The sequence below is a fragment of the Alexandromys fortis genome, unplaced genomic scaffold (genome assembly GCF_014885135.2).
Source record: "Alexandromys fortis isolate MF-2015 unplaced genomic scaffold, M_Fortis_MF-2015_v1.1 scaffold_164, whole genome shotgun sequence".
Taxonomy (NCBI): domain Eukaryota; kingdom Metazoa; phylum Chordata; class Mammalia; order Rodentia; family Cricetidae; genus Alexandromys; species Alexandromys fortis.
In genome coordinates this window covers 287,812-304,411 of record NW_026068047.1, presented here as the reverse complement: position 1 = coordinate 304,411, position 16,600 = coordinate 287,812, and the positions used below count along the sequence as shown (strand labels likewise).

General features: G+C 46.5%; 1 protein-coding gene across 2 annotated transcripts in view; it reads left to right on the top strand.

Moving 5' to 3' along the window:
• Positions 1 to 345: 345 nt before the first annotated feature.
• The window catches only part of Nt5e (5'-nucleotidase ecto), a 46,085-nt gene continuing 29,830 nt past the window's right edge, over positions 346 to 16,600 (top strand). Inside the window, exon 1 of one of the 2 annotated variants that reach the window (XM_050118904.1) lies at positions 346 to 845. In XM_050118904.1, the coding sequence (XP_049974861.1) occupies positions 489 to 845 (357 nt within the window). In that variant the 5' untranslated portion in view covers positions 346 to 488. The remainder of the gene's footprint in view (positions 846 to 16,600) is intronic. The other variant, XM_050118905.1, reaches the window with a different exon arrangement.

Sequence of the window (16,600 nt, the reverse complement as noted above, 5' to 3'; positions counted from 1 at the left end):
CTCGTGGCGTCCTGGTCCCACCGCGGTAACTGCGGAGCGCTCCTCCCGGGTGAGCTCTGGACTCCTCTCTCTCCCACCCCGTCTCTCTTCTCTTTCGGCAACAAGCCACAGCGCCACACAAGCAGTACACTCTTTTAGAGAAATCGGTGTCCTCAAGAGGTGAAGATCGGTGAGGCGGCTCCTGCAGCTGCTAACGCCGCCGGGGTCTACGGAACCGGCTCCCGAAGGTGCCCGCTCACCGAGCGAACAACCTCCTCTCTGTTCCTGCCGGCTGCGTGTGCCAGGCCAGTCGCTCCCGGGTGCCTGGGGTGCCAGGGTCGGGTCGGGTGACTCCCGGAGTGCGCCTGCCAGCAGGAGGGCCTTGGGCTGGAGGAGGCGCGTCCGGCCCCGCCTCTCCCTATTCCTCCCCGCAGTCTAGGGGAGGCCGGGGTAGCCGGAGCTCGTCGGGCCCCGGGCCAGTCCACCAACTCAAGGCGTTCTAGACAGCCATGCATCCAGCGGCTGCTCCGGCGGCCGCTCCGCCGCCCAAGTGGCTACACATCGCCCTAAGCGCGCTGCTGTTGCTGTGGCCGGCAGCCAGAGCCTGGGAGCTCACGATCCTGCACACCAACGACGTGCACAGCCGGCTGGAGCAGACCAGCGAGGACTCCACCAAGTGCCTCAACGCCAGCCAGTGCGTGGGCGGCGTGGCGAGGCTCTACACCAAGGTGCAGCAGATCCGCAAGGAAGAACCCAACGTGCTGCTACTGGATGCCGGCGACCAGTACCAAGGCACCATCTGGTTCACCGTTTACAAAGGTCTTGAAGTGTCACACTTCATGAACACCCTGCGCTATGATGCCATGGTAAGAAGAAGGTTACCGGGGTAGGAGCCCCAGGCCCAGAGGGAGGGGCTGGAGAACTCCCTAGTACCCTGGCCGAGAAAGGATTCGCAGATGAGCAAGTGGAATTCGACTCAGGCCAGTGTGGTGCGTCGATGCAGACCGCGTCCCTTGTATGATAGTCTTAAACTGGTGTTTTTGGGGACCCACGGTGATCTGAGCATTAAAAGAGGGATCCTGCCTACGGAATGATTTAGCAAGAGGAGGGCAGGGTGTAGGTAGGGACACTGGAAGTTGAGGGCTGATGACGGATCTGTCTCCTCCACAACTCCATCTGCTCGATCATTCAAAGAACGTCTCATCCCCACTTTACTGAAAGGGACATCGGGTAAAAAAAAATTTTTATTCAGGTCACCAGGGCCCCAAGGGGGAGAGGGCAGATAGACACCACACCCAATTGGCCTTGAAGTCTGAGCGCTACAAACTCACCTTCTTAGGTAGATTTCCAGTGTAACCCTATGTAAGTTATTTATTAGGCCTCAGTGGTCGAATCTTCTATAAAATGGAAAGAAAAATATTTACCTCAAAGTACTGTGTGCACACAATATGATCTCCACGTTTGTTCTTGCTGCTCCCAGACACTGCCACGCGGGTTCGAGGAAAAAGAAATATCAGAGAGAACACAAATGCGGAGAATCTGGATTTCAAGGGTTCAATAAAACCCTCTTGACTGTAGAGATTCTAGAAGAGCCCAGCTTGAGGGATAAGGGATCCGGGGGCACAGCTGGATTTTCAGAGTGCTTCCTTAGAATTCCACTGGCCCTGTGTAATCCATAGCATTGCGCAAACTAGATCTGCGGGCCAAGCCTAGGGGAGGCCTGAGGGCCAGGTGTGCTGACGTAGACAGCCAGACTAGGGAACGGGAGATTCTGTCTCAAAGGGAAGAAGGAAGAGAGAGAGATCTTAAAATGTTCAAATTTAATGCGGGGCGGTGGTGGCGCGCGCCTTTAATCCCAGCAGGCGGATCCCTGTGAGTTCGAGGCCAGCCTGGTCTACAAGAGCTAGTTCCAGAACAGGCTTGATAGCTGAAACGAAATCCCCGTCTAGGGCGGGGGGGGGGGGGGGGGGGGATGTTTACCCCCCCCCTCCCAATACTCTGTCGGAAATGTGCGTTGCTTGTTGAGAAGGGGTGAAAAACAATCAAATGTAACCGAGATGTAAAAACTAATCGATCCACCACTCATGATCAACCTGGTGTGAATTCCTAATGTAAACGATTCTGCGAGGTGGGGGCGGGGGCGGGAGGGGGGGGGGATGAGAACAATCACCACAAAAACATAAGAGCTTTGCAAGAGAAATAACAGGGTGGGTACCCAGAACTCGATGAAATCAGAGGGCATGGAAGGGAAAGGAAGGTTCCCAAGGCAGACTACCCGCTGTGTACAGGAACCGCACAGAGGTCAGAGAAGGGGAGTGCTCCCTCCCAGCGAACGCTGCTTTAGAGGTTCTAAAAGCAAGGACATTCTAGGCCTCCAAGCCTCCAGAGCTGATGGAGAAAGGCCCTGTTCCGAAGCAGCTTGACAGAAGAAGAACCGCAGGTCTCAAGAGCTCTGTGGTCTCTCAGCCCTCTTTTTTTTTTTTTTTTTTTTCCCCACCGCTAGGCCTGCTTGAAGCTCTGTAAGCAGTATGGCAGTACAAACGTTTACATAATTGGATTGTTAACTAGCTCACGTCTCTCCTTCCCCCAGAAGGGTAGGATAAACACTGTAGGAGTTTGTTTTGATTTCATGTATAAACCGCCACTTTGCAGCATTTCCTCTTTCTAACACTCTTTTCCCCTCCGTTGTGTAAATACTCCTTAGTAAACACGGGTCCCTCTCGAAGACCTCACGAACTCACTCTGCTGCTAGGTGAGGCCACAACAATGTGCTGTTATGTTGGAGCTCGTCTTCTTACAAATTTCCCTCAAAATAATTGGACTGGGAAGAGGAAGCTACACTGACCCGTGTCAAGAGTGGGAGGAGGAAATGGAAAGACAAAGTCCACAGCTTTTTCCATAGCTGCCGTCAGAATTTATCTGTGGGATGAGTTGTGGGCGAGTTTAAAGCGCATGGATTGACCTGCATGAGCGCGAGCTGTCGTAGCATGCAGCACATATTCATACTAAATATCTTACAGAGCATTTGCACATATTAATACTAAAGCCTGAGGAGGTTATTGCTCTTCTGTTATAAAATCCCCCGGACACCTGCTATGTCTTGATTCTGGGATACGTGGAGATCCCATCAGCATGAACAGCTGGAAAGGGATATTCACAATTCCCTAAAGCCTCGGAAATTAGAGTAGGAGCCTTGGAGATAGTTTGTATTCTCGAGCCTGCCACACTCCCAAGAGAACTGCTCTGATGGCTGCAGAGGACCAGGAGGAGCTTGAAGACCCCCCCCCCCCTTGGGCCCTGCTGCTGGCAGAAACTGGGAGGAGATGACAGAAGCAGCCAGGTGGTGTAGCTGTCTATGCTGGTGGATGGACTAGTGTCCCCTGAGGTATAAGAGGAAGACACACCAAGCTATTACATAAAATAGCTCAGCGGTCAGGAAATCACAGTACTGATTTTTTTTTTCAATTATTTAGAAACTAGAAGAAGGAAGGCAGAAAAAGATTGCAAGGAGGCTCAGTTGCTTGGGAATATTCTTCTTTTCTTCCTTTTGTCCTGGTTATTTCTGAGCCTCATGTTCCTTAACTGGAGAAGAGGGGTGCTAACCCTCCGCCTGTAAACAGCACATGGTGCCATGAGAAACTCCTAGCCCCTTGCACAGTGAATGCTCACTGAAGCTTAGTTCCTATACCTTGGGGTTTGGAAAGAAGAGAACATGGCATCTGCCAGGCTAGGTGGGTCAGACAGCCTAGCACAGACTACCGCCAGCTGCCCCTCCACCGTCTTTTCTAAGTACTGTTGTCTAGACTGTTCCTTTTAGCATAGTTTTCTTTTTAAGGTCTCACATAGCCTTAACTGGCCTCTACCTTACTGTGTGGTACAGGATGTCCCTTGAACCTCTGCCTCCACCTCACCAATGCTGATTCCTGTCTTAGTTACTTTTCTATTGCTGTGACAAAATACCATGACCAAGGCTAAAGAAAGCATTTAATTGGACTTACAGTTTCAGAGGGTTAGAGTTCATTATGGCAGAGCAAAGGCATAGTATCAGCAACAACTGAGAGCTCACATCTCCAAGGAGGCAGGCAGAGAGGGGCACACTGAGAATGGTGTGTGTCTTTTGAAGCCCTAAAGCCCTCCCCCAATGATACATCTCCTCCAATAAGGTCACACCTTCTAATCCTTCCCAAACAATTCCACCAACTGGGGACCAAATATTCGAGCGAGCGTAAGAGCCTATGGGGGCTATTCTCGTTCAAACCACCACAGTAACCTTGCACTTATGATTTTCCCACCTCACTCTGTGTGTGCAGGGTCCCTGTGTGTCATGGTGCATGGTGACCTCTTCTCATATCAGACTCTGGTAGATCTGGAGATGCTCTAACCAATCCCCTGCCACACAAATTCAGCAGATTCCACTGTGAGGATCTCCACACCCCAGTGCAAAGTTACTGGTCACCGTGTGTGCTTGGTTCTTCCTTTGGCAAGGGATTGCCAGCTGTGGCTTAAAGCCTACTACTTTGCTCCTCAGACAACATCAAGGCAGAGGATTAATCTCTGTATCTTTACCTCTTCTTCTTCTTTAAAAAAAAAAGATGTTTTTATTTTCATGTGTTTGTGTGTGTACAATCACGTGTGTTGGCGCCTGTGGAGGCCAGAGAGGGCATCAGAACCTCTGGAGAGATGAAGTCACTGGAAGTTGTTAGCCATCTGATGTGAGTGCTGGGCACCAAATTCCTTTCCTCTGCAAGAGTAGCAGGTGCTCTTAACCACTAAACCGTCTCCTCAAGCCCCAACTTTGCCTGTTCTTACCTCTGTCCATATTGTCAGTAGCTCGTGTTTTTCTAATAATTAGGAATTTTCAGCATCTTTTGATAGGATTGTGAATCTTTTGGGTTTCCTCTTCTCAGGTGGCATGTTTACGGATTTTTTTTTTCGTTTCTTTTCCATTGGATTTGATTTGTTTTGAAGCACTCTAACTATTGATCTCTGGTCAATTTTAGACACAAATGTGATGATGCTACTGTGCCTGTCAGTGTTGCTCAACTCTGTGCCTCTTAAAACAGAAATCCCTTATTTGATATAGCTAATAATCAAAAATTCTTTTGTTTGTCTGTTTATCCTGCTTCTAAGTTCTTGAAAGCTTACGTAACAGTTTGTTCATTTAAGCTCCAATCACCAAGACTCTTACTGGGAATGCAATTGCTGCTGTCTTCCCTGCCTTCGAAGACATCAGCCTGTGAAAATTGACTGCCGCTTCCTCCTCAGGCAACATTTTAATGAGAGGACTGACGCAGCACAGCCCAGAGGCTCACGTCTAAAAATAGGAGTGCTGAGGAATGGTTTAATGAGCTGTGAGATGCTTCTGTTCCGTGAAGGGCACAGGTGTGGAGGCCTGGACCACCGTGGGAAAGTGTGGCCAGACTGAGGTAGAGGTTTACAGACCCTTGAGATGAGCTCCTTGGTCTCAGAGATCAGAGAAGCCTGTGGCTTCTCCGGAAGGTGACTGTGGTCCCCTGCTGCTTAAACAAGAGTTTCCAAAGTGGCAGGAAGTGTCTTTTGTTATTCATAATGAGCCCCTTTGATAATCGCTGAGGCTAATAGTTTAAGCTAACGAGTTTGTTTTGACCTGGAACTCTAGATAGACCACCTAACAGGTGTCTAATGGTTAGATTAGGGGTTAGTGGGAATTTCTAACCTCGCCACCCACCTGCAGGGGGGTGGGGCTGGAGATTAAATTCTGACAGGAGGCTCTTCCTTAAACACAGAATTTGGTGAGCTCTGGGGTTGTTGAGCACCTGGAGTTTTGGGAGGGTAGGGTGCCTGAAAGGGCGTTGGAGCTCTGTTTTTCCTATGCCCTGTGCCTTGCCCTGGACATTTATTTTTCCATTTGGCTATTCCTAAGTGTATCCTTCATAAAAAAAAAAAAAAAAAAAAAAAAAAAAAAAAAANAAAAAAAAAAAAAAAAAAAAAAAAAAAAAAAAAAAAAACAGTAATAATGATCTTTGAAGTTCCATAAATTCCTCTAGGTAGCTATCAAATGTGGGGATGAGATCATGGGAACCCCGATTTGTAACTGGTCTGTTAGAAGAAGTACAGGTGGCTCAAACCTCTGGACTGGGTGCCAGAATGAGCACGGTTTTGTGCGGCAAAGCCCGGTGACTCATGGGAAATGGCACCAAGTCAAGGCAGGCCAGTGTCAGGACTGAATTGTTGGACACCTAGTCAGTGTTTTCAGAAAACTGGAGAACTGGTTGTTGCGAAAAAAAGAAAAGAAAGAAAGCAGAATAAGGAAAAGCTTCAGCTATTGGGCCCATGAGCTGACTCAGCCCGAAAAAGTACTGTGTGCAAGCCTGATAACCTGAGTTTGAGCCCCTGTAGTTGGGTTAAAAAGAAGAAGGGATTCATCCCACAGGTGCATAGGTGAAGAAGAGCTGATGACAAAGAGCACTTGGCAGTGCTCATCCAGAGAGAGGGGTCTCTGTTCATATGCTGTGGGTGGGGATGGTTGAGAAGAGGGTCTTGTCTCAGTGATGGCTTCTGCTGCTATGACAAAATACCATGGCCAAACAAAAGAAACTTAGGGAAGAAAATGTTTATATCACCTTACACTTCCTGCTAACAGTCCACCCCTGAGGGGCATCAAAGAGGCAGGAATGCAAGAAGGACAGGAACCTGCAGGCAAGAACTGAAGCATAAACCTCAGAGTAATGATACTTACTGACTCCCTAGTCCTGGCTTGTTCAGCCTTGCCTACAGGCAACCTGAATGGAGGCATTTTCTCAACAGAGGTTCCTCTTCCCAGATAACTTGAGCTTCTGTCCAAGCTGACCAAAACCAAACAGAAACAATACCACCCAAGTAGGACAGGTGTAAGGCAAAGATGCCTAAGAATGCTCGAGTCAGGGGCATCAGTGTAGTGGGCAGCTTTTGATACTACTACACAGGGCCATCGGTTCATCTAAGTTCCTCCCTTCGTTCTTGGGTTCTCTGTTACTTATTATAAGATACATAAGATTGAAGGCTCTATAAGGAAAAGAGGAGACATCGTCACTCAGGTTTCTGACCTCTGGGAAGTTTAAGATCAGGCTGTTCCACCCTCCTTGCTGGTAGGTACTCACTACAGGGTCCTGAGACAATGCTAGGCTTTCTGGAGAGAAGAGAAATGCAAGCTGCACAGCCAAAATGGTTTTTACAACAAAGCCACTCTTAGTATAACCCAGTAATCCAGCCACGACCCGACACCTCCTAAAGGTCCTACTTCTTGACACCTCCCGATGAAGATGAAATGTCAGTGTGAGTTTGGGTGGGAACAATCAAGCCACAGACACTCTTGTCAAGGGAAGGCTGCTATTTTAAGCCCTGAGATGTTGAGCATGCTAGGCAAGTACCTTGCCACTAAGCCACAGCTTCAACCCACAGTCAGGTTTTATGTCACCTGTGTGAGTAAAGAAGTGGTTTCTCTGTCTAAAAACTAGGGTTAAAAAGAGAGGTCTCTTGCATTTGAGTTCTCAGCACCTCAGCTCCTGCCCAGTCCTCTGTCTGCTCCTGATCTGCCTCCTACTCAGTATGTCTTTGAACTTAATTTTACACTCAAAGTCAAGTTTGCTTGGTGACTCTCACTTCTCCCTACCAGATCTCACAGATACTTGAGGATGAGGCAACCATTTCCTGGTGGAGAGATAGCTTAAGCCTCCTCCCAGGTGCTCCCTTTTGGTCACTATCTTCAAGGGAAAAGACACCCAGAGTGCTCTGTGGAGAGTTGTTCTCCGAGTAGCAGAAATGATGCCCTGGGGAACCGGAGAGGCAGCAGCCTACTCCCAGGTTGTTGCTTTGGAGTTATCTAATCAGCCCACAGATCTTCATGGAGTGCCACTAGGCGCCAGCTCTGTGCCAAGTGCTGAGGATAATGTATAGGCTCAGAGGTGAAGCTTGGTGCTTAGAATGCATTCCCGTGGGTAGTGCCCATTCAGGCTCCTTTCAACCACAGAGCAGGACAGGCCTAGAGATAGTAAAGAGAGAGTAAAGGGCCAGAAAGATGGCTCCGCTGGTAAAAGCCCTTGCCAAGCAAGCCTAAGAATCCGAGTTCAAGCCCCAAGAAGATGAAGAGAACTGATTCCCCAGAGTGGTCCTTTGACCTCCGCACATATGTCCACATACACACACATCAATCATACACACACATAATGATGAGAGAGAGAGAGACAGAGAGAGCGCGCATTTATATTCACATTTATATTCAGTTGCTTACTAGGCCTCTCTTTTTTTAAAAAAATATTTATTTATTTATTATATATACAATATTCTGTCTGTGATTATGTATACAATATTCTGTCTTTGTGCATGTCTGCAGCCAGAAGAGGGCACCAGACCTCTTTACAGATGGTTGTGAGCCACCATGTGGTTGCCGGGAATTGAACTCAGGACCTTTGGAAGAGCAGGCAATGCTCTTAACCTCTGAGCCATCTCTCCAGCCCTAGGCCTCTCTTTTTAAGGGCATTCCCAAAATGTTTGGGGAGAGTGTGCAAATTAGCAGTGTTAGTTTAGAAGCTTGGAAGAGTTCTAGATGACAATGTGATCTCCCGGCAACTCCCACCCTATGCTAGGAACCAAACCCAGATAATTGTCTTATTTTGTCATGAGAAAAACGAAAGGTGGGCTACAAGATGGCTCAGAAGGTAGAGGTGCTTATATGCCATTGAGGTTACTTCTTAGTGAGCCTTTGCTCCCTTCCATGAAGCTTGTCCTCTGATATTCTGCAGTTCTTAAGATACATCATGTACCTGTATCTTCACATATGTGTCTCCCATGTGTTTGATGCATGGGTGGATGCATGCATGGATGGATGGTTCGTGGATAGATGTATGGAAGATACTTAGGTAGGTGAAAAGGCAGGCAGATGGATAGATGATGTAGGGATGCATGGATGGATAGATGGATGGTGTTTGAGTGAGTGGACAGGTAGGTAGATGGCTAGATGATGCATAGGTGTATGGATGTATAGATGGGTGGTGCTTGAGTGGATGGATGAAGAGGTGGATGGATGTGCATGCTGGTTCTATCCTTGCTTCCAGTCTGCCCTTCAAGCATCCATAGGACAAAGATTATGATATTGTTACTTGGCATCCCAGAGCCTTGGAAAAACTAGCAAGGAGTGAAATGATGCTCACCTCTACCATTCATGCAGATTGGCAGCAGTTAGGCACAGTAAAGGCCCTGTATGACTACTCAAGCCTCACTACCGTTTCTCAGGTCTCAGCTCTGCCACTTGCTAGTTGTGGGAATCAGTGCTTCAGTTTCCCCATCTATGAAAATGGAAAATAATAGCACCTGTTTCATAGCACTATTAAGATAAAATGGCCTGGTGTAGTGACAGGCTAGTGAACAACACAAAAACATGAACTTCCTTGTGTCAAACTTTGTCTTGTTTTTTTTTCCTTTCTTTAATCCCCCATATTTTAAATTTATTGATACTTTTGTATTCTTCTATGAACAAAACAAAGCTAAAAGATACTTATTATCTAATTCATATAAAGGTGACCTTTGATAGACAAAACAGTTACCTTAGATTTCTGATAAAAATAGAATTTTTACAAGGTTCCATCTTCTTTCATATTCCCATTGTGAAACCCAAATAGTTTATGTCCTCACACCCCAGACACACAGAGAACAACTCAACATTTTGCTGTTGTTGTTTTGAGATAAGGTGAGTTGTGTACCCAGCATGGGCTCAAATTCCAGATGCTGGATTTACCTGTATGTACCACCATGCCCCGATTTATGTTTTTTATAAAAGTGTGTTCCATTCACCGACAAGTGCCACAAAGATGTTAACAAACACGTGAAGGTAACTTGTAAATTAAAACATAGGAAATGAAAACACAAGAACCTGACAGTTGTCTAGAGAGGAGCTGGAGGTAAGAAAGCAGTTAGCTAGATATCTCACCAGTTGCCTAGCAACCTGGTTTCTCTCACTAGAAAACGGAGGCATCACGTGCCTATTATTTATCAAGTTCATTTCATATCCTGCCTTCTGAAAAGTTTTAATGGCTCACACATCCTAACAGAGAAACATGGAGCCCATTTAAAAGCAGAAGACAGAGCAAGTGGTTTGATTCTCATTCAGTAGACACTGGCATGACTCACCTGGTATCCCTGAGGGTACAAAGACAGCTGATGTGTGAACACACAGTCACAGTGAGGGCAAGCAGCTTGAAAGATGTGCCTGAGGTCTTGTGGGCACACTAGAAGGGGTCTGCAGGGAACATGTCACTGAGGCATCCTCCGCATCTCAGTGCACTTGGGGGATTTAAGTTTCTTAGAGCTGAGGGTACCTGGAAGTTAAGCAAAATGGATTATGCAGCTAAGGACATCACCAAAAGGGCATGGAGGGTCTACATGGTATTTGTCTTTGTTAGGGTTTCTATTGCTATGAAGAAACGCCATGACCACGGCAACGCTTATAGAGGAAAGCATTTAATTGTGGGGGTTCACTTACAGTTCAGAGGTTTGGTCCATTAGCATCATGGTGGGAAGCAAGTCAGCGTGCAGGCAGACATGGTGCTAGAAAAGGAGCTGAAAGTTCTTACATCTTGATGCACCAACAACAGGAAGTGGTCTGTCTCATTGGGCATAGTTTGAGCATATATGAGACCTCAAAGCCTGCCTCCACAGTGACACACTTCCTCTGACAAGACCACACCTACTCCAACAAGGCCACACCTCCTAAAAGTGCCACTCCCTTTGGGGACCATTTTCTTTCAAACCACCACAGTATCCAAAGAGGCAGGTGTTGTATGAGCTGCGGGCTGCATTCCTGCCACCCGGCTCCTGGCCACTTGGCTAGCTTATACCCCGAAATAACAACACACAAACTGTATTCATTTAAACACTGCCTGGCCCATTTCTATTAATGTGTGTAGCACCGAGGTGCGCTTACCAGGAAGATTATAGCCAGCCTACGTCCATCCTGGGTCGGAGCTTCATCGCGTCTGCCCCAGAGAGGAGAGCTATCGAGTCTGAGCTCACTTCCTCTTCCTCCCAGCATTCTGTTCTGTTTACTCCACCCACCTATGTTCTAACCTATGAGGGCCAAGCAGTTTATTTTTTAACCAATGACCTTCCTCCATCAGGCAGGAATGTTTATTTTCTTAGAAAGTTGAAAGTATGGGGTGAAATTAACTCAGAGGCAAGAGGTGGGTGGGTTGTCTGGGACACACTCTGGTGGCCTGCAGTTCATCGATGAAGCCATGGGCCGGTGGCTGGAGGACTAGCTAGAAGATCCTGAAGTGGACTGTATGTGGGGAGTGGGCAGTTTGGCACTGCAGACAGAGCATGGGAGAAGTATAACCTGAGGGGCAGAGCAGCCGCGGAAGCAGCATCACATTGGGGCACTGGGGTAGGACATGGATGGGGTAGAGTTGTCTATGTCACTATGTTCCTGGGTGGTTCCCACACTGAGGGCCGTGTGTGTCCTCTACAGGGGCTCTTTTACAGCCGTTCTTTCAATGCTCTGCTGGTGGCTGATGTAGCAGGGGCATCCTTGGTCAGCAGATAATTGGGAGTAGAGAAGGCGTAGAAGGGAGGAGCATGACCTACAAAGTACTCCAGCTGACTCCATAGTGTCCCCTGAAATAAACCAAGGGGCACGGCCAGGGGAGAGGAGGAACAGGCCTCCTCTCCACTCCTTGATCGCCTGCCTACTTTGCTAGGCAGGACGAAAAGGGAGAAGGAGTCATTTAAATAGTTCATAAAAGCCCAAGTTTTCTGATGTAGTTAGAGTAAAAATTCTACCATGGGACTAGAGATGTAGCTAGCGGCAGAGCATTTAGCCACTATGCAGGAAGCCCTGAGGATCATCTCCAGCACTGCAGAAACCAAGCATGGTCGCCCTGTAATCAAGCACTTGGGAGGTAGAGGCAGGAGGATCAGGAGTTCGGGGTCATCCTTGACTACTTAGCATGTGGAAGGCCAACCTATGCTACATGAAGCTGTCAAAAAGAGATGGGAAAAGTCTCCAGCCAGCAGTCAAAGTAAAGTGACCAGAGACCTAAAAAGCTGGCCAAGAGCTCCTAAGCAATCTGACTACCTCAGGGCTTTCTTTAACTGTGTAGTGGCTATGGAAGTTCTTTTAGCTCCAGGGGCTGAGTGGCTCCACCTGCTTCTGCTGCTCATTTTCCTGCTCAGATGTTCATTTTGTGGCCATGGCACTTATGAGGCTTTCAAAGCAGAATTCTGCTTGGTAGCAGGGGCCTGGGACTGAGTTATATGACCGTGTTTATAAAACACAGAGGACACAATACAGGCCCAGGGTTGGAGATCTCCCAAACAAGGCCCCCCTGGCAACTAAACCAATAATTATAGCCTTGGGGTTTGTGTTTTTGTTTGTTTGAGACAGGGTATTACTATGTAGCCCTCACTGACCTGGAACCTGGTGTGTAGACCAGGCTGGCCTCGAACTCCTACAGATCTGCCTGTTTCTGCCTCTCAAACGCTGTGATCAAAGGTGTGTGCCACCACGCCCAGCCTTGGAGTTAACTTATTAATTCTTTCTTTTTCCTCCCCCCCCCCCCCCCCCCCCCGCCACCAGCTGTTTATTTGAATCCTCATTCACTAGTAGTAGATGTTCAATAAGTACTCCTCTCTGTTAGACACGTTTCATGGGCTGTGGGGACAAATCAATGTACGTGGCTTAACTACTGAAGAAAGAGGACAGAGATTGTGTTGACCTATTGGCTGCAACTTGGAGATTCAGAAAATGGGAAATTTTGCTAAATAAACTATTTCAGAGTACCGAGAGTCCTTCGGTGGATAATCAGGTAGACACTGACCTCTGTGTCTCCTTCAAACTGCAGAGCCGTGCTAGCTTAGCAGGTACCCTGCGGAACACTCTCGTTAACTGCTCCACACACCCATTCATTCAGCACCAACTAGAGCATTTGCACGTTTGCACGTGAGTGAATCAATGCCTGGCGCACCTCCTGTAGGCACTGGTACATCACCTCCTGTGAGCCAGTGTAAGCTCAGCAGCAGCAGCAGCTGAGTGTGGTTAAGAGAGAAAAGTCAGACGCAGTCTGTCCTTGTTTAAAATTATGCCTCTAGCCTTTGTTGCTGCTTAAAAGTACATTTTACTAGTTACAAATAGATTCCGTGCTCATAATTACTATCTTAGCGAAGGCGTGAAAAATGACATCGTTGGTTGGTTGACAGTTGTTCCCTTTATTACTGGGTTAAGGGAGAGTCAGAGGCTGGATCTAAATTCTTCAGAAAAGAGCAGCTCAATCTATTAACAGGCATCTGCCACAGACAAGGAAAAGGGTGTGACACCTTGTGTGTTCTGGTATTTGTTTATACTTTAACTTGAGTGGGTCCGAGCTACCTCCCATTTCATTGCTATCCAAAAGTTAATAACTGAATATTGCTTGGGATTCTTTCAACATATAGTATGTTAGAAATTAAGTGAATACAGATGAGATAATTTCACAACTATCTACAGTTTCCTCTGCATATGCTCATTGCTTTTCCTCAGAGGGAAAGGAGCGTCGGCTTGCAACAGAATGCATGAGAATTCCAAGCCAAACTTTAGGCACAAGTTTTCCATTTCTCCTAATTACAGTGTGTTTTTAATAATCAAAACAAGAACCTTGGCACCAGGAGCCTTCAAATAGCTTCATCCCTCTGTTGCTAATTCACAGGACTCTCTGAGACTTACCTACAGTCAACAGAAGATTCCTCCAAGGTTAAAGGGCTTTTGCAAGCCACCCACAGCCTGTGTAAATACTTTATACCTACAGAAGGCAGGAGAAACATAAGTAGTCCTCAGAGTCCATTCAGGGTCCATGGAGCTCTGAATCACAGAAGAACTGAGCCCTCATTTTCATTTATTTCTGACTTTAAGTGGCAAGTAGAGTTTTGGGGTGTTGGGAAGTCAGACATTCCAGGTGTCTTAGTCAGTGTTCTACTGCTGTGAAGAAAAAAAAAAAAAACTGTGACCATGGCAACTCTTATAAAGGAAAGCATTTAACTGGTCTAGCTTACTGTTTCAGAGATTTACTCCATTCTCATGCAGGGAGCATGGCTGCATGCAAGCAGACCTGGTGCTGGGGAAGGAGCCAACAGCTCTATATTCAGACCCTTAGACAGCAGGAAGAAAAAAGAGCCGTGTGGCTCAGCTGGGCTCTTGAAACCTTAAAAGTCTTCCCCTCCAACACACACACACACACACACACACACACACACACACACACAGTGATGAGTTTCCTCCCATAAGACCACACTTACTCCAACAAGGCCACACCTCACCTCCTGAACCCAGTTAAATAGTGCCACTACCTGATGACCAATATATCAGCCAATGGGGACCATTCCTACTCAAACCACCACACCAGGCTAAATGGATAGTATGCAAAATGTCTTTCTTTAAGATCATCAGTTCTTTTCTTTTTGTGTGTTTTCCTCAAAAGAGGAAGAAGGAGGAGCCAGGACTGGACCAGTTGCTGAGATCGCAATCAGTGATTTTTCTGTTGGAAATACAGGAGGTTATTTTTGCTAAGTTCATCTCTCATAAGTTACAGAAAAGTGCATTTGGCAAATATCCAAAGTTGTCAAAAGACTCAGATTAATTAATGAATAAGATGAATAAATAAATGAAGCTCAATTTGTACAGAAGCCTGTGGACTCTTTGACCTCAGCTGACTAGAACATTGTAACTGTGGGGTGATGGAATGTTGCGGATCAAGAGCCAAGATCATCTCGGGCTAGCTTTAGTCTCACTCAGTAACCACTTACTATCAACCTTTCTATTTGACCTCACATCCTTTTGACTACTAGATATAAGTCCTGGAATTTGTCTGTCTGCAAGTCTTTTCACAAAGCAAAAAAAGAAGGTGATTCCAGATCATAGCAGGTTCTTGCCTAAGATGATGGTTAAACAATCAATAGCAATGGAGCTAGAGATGGGGCTCAGTTGGTAGAGTATTTATCTAACCAAATGAAGTTCTGAGTTATCTCACCAGAACCACATAAACTGGGCATGATCTTTAATCCTAGTATTTTAAAAGTATTCCCACGGGAGAATCAGATAGCAAGTTCAAGGTCAGCCTGTGAGATGAAACCCTGTCTCAAAAAAAAAAAATATTCCCATTATTAAGATTAGAACTGTCAAGTTTAGCAGGATGATAAATTCCAGGAGTTTTTACCAAGAGGATATGAGGTCAGATATAGAGGTTGACAGTCAGTAGCTATTAAAAGAGACTAAAAATAGCCCAAGGGGACCTTGGCTTGTGACCCACAACATTCCACCACCCCACAATCACAATGTTCTAGTCAGCCAAGGTCAAGCAGTCTATGGGCCTTTCAGTGTAGATGGGGCTTCAGAGAGCTTCAGTTTGTAGATGAGAACTTCCAGAAAGTTACTCCCCCCTCAAAAAAGGCAAGGAACCACCACAGGGCAGTCTCAAATTCATAATTTTGGTGGATACTAAAAGCAGTTCCAAGGTAACTGGAGGAAATGCCCATATTGAATATGCACAGATAATCTTCTTATTAGTATTCCCCAAGCATTATGATCTAACCATGTGCATGACATTACATAGCAGTTGTGTTGTGCAAGGCAACTTAAACAGGCTAAGGATGACTCAAACCTCATGGGAACATATGTATAAGCCAAAGGCAAATGTCATGCCATTTCCTACCAATGAGGGGCTGTGGTTTTTCAAGGGACCTGGAAACATTTCCCCATGTATATCGAGGGGTAGCTGTCTCTTCTTTCTGTCTCTCCATCATTATTGCTCAGTGTTCTTCTCCTGGACAGCCCTTTCTCGGGCATTTTCACGTCATTACTATAAAAGCTAATGATGGGTAAATAAGAGCCATCCATTTAGCTCACTCCCAGAGTGCCTGCTGCTGTGAGCCAGCGGTGTGGGGAATCTGGTGCTAAGTGTGGTATCCCTGAAGAGCTGATAGATTATAAAGTTCTCCTACTGCAAGAGGAGTAAGGCAGCAGGAGAAATCCCAAGTGGGGAAGAGGAAATATGAAATATTCATACATGGAATTTTCTGCGTGAACATTCGTAGGAAAAGTTAACTGTAAGGGGAGAAAAAGAGGCACTTGTGAGTGATTCTCCTGTTCCTCTGCTCACCCAGCAGAGTATCCTGCTGTGGTTCAAAGAGACTGACCACCCAGAGGGCAGGGGAGATGGCTCCTGAAGATGGCCATTTCCTCCGACGGGGATTCTCAGAGCATCCCTCCTGGGAGGATCCTTAGGTGTATAAAGTGATAAAGACGCTACAAGGAGCAGCAAGAGCCTGCTGGATCTGAGTGTGCTCCTAATGTCATTCATCTGTCACCAAACACAAAGCAACAAGGATAGGCTGTTTTTTTTTTTTTTTTTTTTTTTGAGACAGGGTTTCATCTCACAGGCTGACCTTGAACTTGCTATCTGATTCTCCTGTGTCTACCTTTAAAATTCTAGGGTTACAGGTCATGCCCAGTTTATGTAGTTCTGGTGAGATAACTCAGAACTTCATTTGGTTAGATAAATACTCTACCAACTGAGCCATGTCTCTAGCTCCATTGCTGTTGACTGTTTAACCATCATCTTAGACAACTACAGACAGTGAAGGT